This window comes from Sinocyclocheilus rhinocerous, unplaced genomic scaffold, assembly GCF_001515625.1.
Source record: "Sinocyclocheilus rhinocerous isolate Xijiao unplaced genomic scaffold, SAMN03320098_v1.1 scaffold869, whole genome shotgun sequence".
Lineage (NCBI taxonomy): Eukaryota > Metazoa > Chordata > Actinopteri > Cypriniformes > Cyprinidae > Sinocyclocheilus > Sinocyclocheilus rhinocerous.
The window spans coordinates 1,717,258-1,722,479 of NW_015653483.1; the positions used below are offsets into that span (position 1 = coordinate 1,717,258).

Sequence of the window (5,222 nt, forward strand, 5' to 3'; positions counted from 1 at the left end):
AAAGTTACTCCTTCTTTCTTTGCGTGAACATTTGGGCGTTGTTATGCAAATCTTCCCACATAGTGATGTAGGTATGTGGGGGCGTGTTAGAACGAGCCGTTTTAGGTAGGTGTGGTTGACTCTTAACTTTTATAAAGAATATCTCTTTGGGTTTGAGACTTTAGTCTTTGCAACTTTACAGATCTTCTTTATGCACCAAGAGCTTGTAACACTCCAAAGAGAAAGGAAAAATTTAAATCGCATCATATGACCCCTTTAAGAACTATTTTAAGTGTAAGTTTGGTATTTAATCAGTTTGTAAAGCAGTTTAAATGATTCATTGATGAGAATCAAAATTCAATTGGCTCAATCAAAGTAGTTTTTAAAGTTCATCAAGTTAATCACAAATGATTGGTCATGGAAATGTCATTTGTCAAAAAGTGCAACGTAAATGCAGCCTACAAGAGCTGCCGCTCTGTATTATGTTAAACAGTAATATTGACACAATATTGAGTTCCTTCATCTGTAAAACATTAAAGAAGATATTTTGATATTTTTTGAGAATGTTCCGTTTTGGTGGCCATTGACTGTCAATGTATAGGCAAAAAAAACAGACATTTATCAATATATTTACTTTTTATTTATTTATATTTTTCTATTTTAATTGTACTTTTTTTGGTTGAACCATCCATTTAAATAATTACATAGAAGTTTTACTTAACTGAGTAATGCTTGTAAATTACATGGCAATCCAATTATATATGCGTGTTATTTTATTATCAGATATACTGTATTATAGTTTTTTAATTTGTTTTATTTTTATATTTTTTATTTTCACTTTAATTCTAAACTAAACTAAAATAACAATAAATAAAAACAATTTTAACCATTTTTATTTCAGTTTAAAACGTGCTTTTTTATTTCAAAGAAAAGGTTTTTCCTTTCCTTTCCAACACCATGATGTGCCATGTGTCTTTGTTTTGCTATCTGCTGATGTAGACAGGATACAAAGTGAGCTTTGCATTTTCCTCTTACTCTTTTTCTCATTAAAATGGAACAGAGTTACTTGTTCATTACTGCGTATCATCCAGCTTTACTTTAAAACCTACATTCAAAGTGAGGAAGACATCAGTCAGAACCTGTGACTAAATAAGTCATGTTGGTTTAAATGGTTGACAAGAGAGTCAAATCTTTCTTCTGTTACAGAGAATTGTTCGCGTAGTTGAATACTCTCCTTATATTTAAGGAATGACTGCAGTCACAGCCATGTAGAAATGCTGTGCTGTGATTGGCTGTTGCCCACTCACACACCTGCTGTCCCATCCATTTCTCATCCACCCATGCCCTCTGTCGTCTTCCAAACAATGCACAGGACTCAAACTGTTGCACAGATGCACAAACTGTTAATCAGAATATTGTGGCTTTCAAACCAATAGGTAATTTCCTGGAAAACTAGAAAAGATTTGATAGTTAAGGCACAGAAGTGGTTATACACCATTGAGAAATCAGTTAGTGAGTTGTAATTCTGGAAATCAGCCTCAAAGTCACTGTGAACTTGGAGCTTTCCACCCCAGTCACAAAATACCCTCACATGGAATCAAGCTCAGATATTAGTCATCTCTCTCTCTTTCACTTACGTTCTCTCTTTCACCCCTGCTGCCCGTTCCTTCCACTTAACGGTATTACCTCTGGCCACAATGAATGACTGCGGGAACGGCCTTCTCTAATGGATCCAGCCATTCCATCACAGTTATTACAACAAACGAAATATTCATCGTCATCTCCATTCCTATTGCACTGCAACTCGCCTTTGCAGCAAATCATATCCTGCCAGTAATGCATCATGACACGCACTCCTTAATGCACTCTTTCTGCGTCAGTAGACTTGGCAGAAATGCTGAAGCGTTGGTACAGGGACTGGATTTTAATCTTGCAATTGCTCTTTGTCAGAGTGCCACAGAAACTGGCCACAAACACTAATTAGATCAAGGTGAGGGAGGAGGATTCTAGAGGTCTTCGTGATAGTTAGGAGATGCGTAGTGTCTGGAAGCGGTTTTTTCCATCAGGATATGGTCACTTAACCAAGTGGTTTGATTTGAGCATTCTAAAAGTAATAAAATAGATCTGCACAATTAAAAAACAATCATGAAGGTAGATTGTGTGCCGTATTTAATGAGCCCTTCTAGCTAGTTATAATATAGTTGTTTCTGATAGAATTGGAAAACTATATATAGTTTTCTACATGGATATTCTAAGCAATAAAAATAACAACAATAATAATAATTGTTATTATTACTACTTCTATTTTATATTAGTTTATAAAATAGCTTATAATATCATAGTTTTCCAGTTATATCAGAAATAACCATTTTATAAAATCGGACATCTTATTATAAATAATGAAAGTCTTATATGCAATTAAATAAAAAATAAAAAGGAAAATTGCAAACATATAGAAATATAACTTCTAGCTGGTTATAAGAAGTCGTCAAGTATTATAATATGGTTGTTTCTGATAGAACTAAAAAAAAAATTGGTTTTCTAGATTGAGCTTATAAGATATTTTATAAGCTATAATAATGATAAATAATTGCAAATATAAATCTCACCTGTATGTTCACATAATTTTGATTTTGTGATTATTGAAAAATATTTCTGTCTATAATATGTTGGGGACAAGAAAATGCTATTCATACTTTAGTTGGAATTACCCTCTTCATATGTATTTCTGTTTTATTTATTTGGTCTTCCTTTAGGCACAGAGCAATACAGCAAGTACTCTGGCTATGCAGAGAGCTTCAAATGGAAAGCCAATCACAAAGATGAGATCCCCAGGTAATGGATTACTGATAATAATAACTTAAGGAAACCTCTTAAATGGGTTCCTACACTTTTTTAAATGCAGTTAGCTCTCCTGAATATAACCACGCAACCAAGACACAAATGCCGTGGTTTGCGGCTAGTAAAAATGAGGAAAGCCCGGAATAAAATCTTTTCCTATGCTCAGAGACGGGTGGCAGCGGAGGTGCACCGAAATTGTGGCCATGGATGCACTGAGATACAGGAATTTCATGGAACAGTTTCAGCCTGAAAAAATGACCCGGGAGCTAAACAAGGTCAGCAAAGATTTCAAGCAAATATTCTTTTGTGTTTCACACTGATTACATGAAATGGCAAATCCTTGACCTCTGTCAAGCTGTAATTGCCTTTGATTTCCTTAACCATGCCAGTCTGCGTTGCTTAGAGGATTTAATGAGGCATGACATGAGTCTTCTTGTGAGTGTCTTGCAGTGATTAGGTTGTATTTGTTTCTCGATGATATAAGGATGTCTCCTGTTTTCAGGCATATTGCAGTTTCATGCGACCTGCTGCGAACCCTGAGAACCTCTCTGCTGTTGCCACAGGAAACTGGGGATGTGGTGCGTTTGGAGGCGACACACGACTCAAAGGTACATGCAGGTCGTGGAATGGAAAATAAAACCATCATCAGTTCCTCACAATGTGAAGCTACACAGTTTTGAAGATGGACTCTTACAGGACATTACTGTCTGAATTTTCATGCACCAATATTATAATTATGACCATTATTGAGATTCTAACTGTTAATTATTATCATTAATGGATGATATTTAAAGTCTATACTGCTATACTCTCTAATAAAATAAAACCTTAAATCAGTGGTTTAAATGCTACAAATGAATGTAGGCATCACATCATTATAACTTGGAGTATAAGAAATGCTGTATGTAATCATACATAGTCAGCTGAGCATATTTATCTCTAGATTTTTTTTTATCATTTCTGGTTTTATTGTCTTTTAGTAATCAGACAATACAGAGAGGCTCTCTCACTTTGTTTTTAGACCCAAGACATGTTTTTTCCCCTTTCCTGGTATTGATCAGCTGATACACATTTATGTTTTCCATTAAAAGTGTAACTGATTTTCCAGCCTCATCCATAAATTCATGGCAAGCTTGTGCCAGCTGATCGTTTTCTGTTTTAAGGATGGAAACGGTTTCATGAGATGATTCCATCTTTGATAGTTCATCATTGTTGAACCATGGGCCTTCTGTGTGTTTGTACATGGAGTTAGTTCATTTCTCCCAATGATTGCCAAACAGTAAATTCATCTTGAGGCTGAGTTTTTTGAGCCAATCCGTTTAGTTGAGCGCTGGTTTGACTACAGATTACCCATCGTAATTGGCTGCTCTCATTTGAACAATGTTCATTCATCAGTGGGCTACATTCAGCCTCTTTAAATATTTAAAATTTTTAGACTCAATTTGAAGCTGGGTGACTAAGATTGAGTCTCTTAATGGGGGTTGTTAGACATGGATTATTTACTTTTTAAAAATAATGGGACGTGTCAGTCATTTTCTATACAGCTAGGAACATGGGCAAAACTAAAGAATCCACACTATGCCGTTAGTGAAGTATTACACAACGTTTAGTCATTCAGGTTGGGCAGCTATCAGTATTTACTCGGGACCCTCAGAGAATATCAGCAATATGTCATACATAGAACATGCAGCGGTTGATTGGCCCTTCATTTTGCTTATGGGGGGTGGGAGGTGGTAATCTACACAGAATTTTTCTCCCTTTGTATTCCATATTCCCATGTATTAATGACAGGAATCCATGCATAAATATATGCATGTCATTTCTGTTTAGGGATGCATGCTTTAAAGAGAAATGTATGTTAAGCATGAAAGGCTTTCTAAATGGTATTTATGGCTGCAGGCCCAGTGAAACTTCTGCTCACTGTCAGCTTTGTCCATTTGTCCTTCCAGCTCTGCTGCAGTTGATGGCAGCTTCTGAGGCGGGGAGAGATGTGGCCTACTTCACTTTTGGAGATGAGGAACTCGTGAGGGACGTGCATTCCTTGTACAAATTTCTTAAAGACAAATGTGTCACTGTCGGTAAGGGGCCTGTTACATGTGCTTTATTTTTGGACAGATCTGTTTCAGATTTCTGGCACACATTTTTAAAAATGGATGTTTGTCCTGTTCTTATTGGAAGGGGGTTTATATACAGTGGGTATAGAAAAATTTAAAATGATCACATTTTGTTGCTTTGCAGCCTGAAATGAAGACGGACACAGTTTTTGTTTTATCCAGCTGTATTTACTCACTGCAACTTATAACATCCAAGTGAAAGATATAACACCAACATGTCAGAAAAAAAAAAAAACAATTACTGAGTTGGGAAAAAGGATCCCCCCCCCTCCTAAAATTGGCTTGTAA

The 5,222-nt window shown here is 35.9% G+C and overlaps 1 protein-coding gene across 4 annotated transcripts in view; it reads left to right on the top strand.

The window, feature by feature from the left end:
* parga (poly (ADP-ribose) glycohydrolase a) overlaps nt 1–5,222 on the top strand; it is a 36,456-nt gene that overhangs the window by 27,487 nt on the left and 3,747 nt on the right. For all 4 annotated transcript variants that reach the window (XM_016522736.1, XM_016522739.1, XM_016522737.1 and 1 more), the window contains 4 exons: nt 2,736–2,814; nt 2,987–3,095; nt 3,323–3,428; nt 4,770–4,898. In XM_016522736.1, coding sequence (XP_016378222.1) covers nt 2,736–2,814; nt 2,987–3,095; nt 3,323–3,428; nt 4,770–4,898 — 423 coding nt within the window. The remainder of the gene's footprint in view (nt 1–2,735; nt 2,815–2,986; nt 3,096–3,322; nt 3,429–4,769; nt 4,899–5,222) is intronic.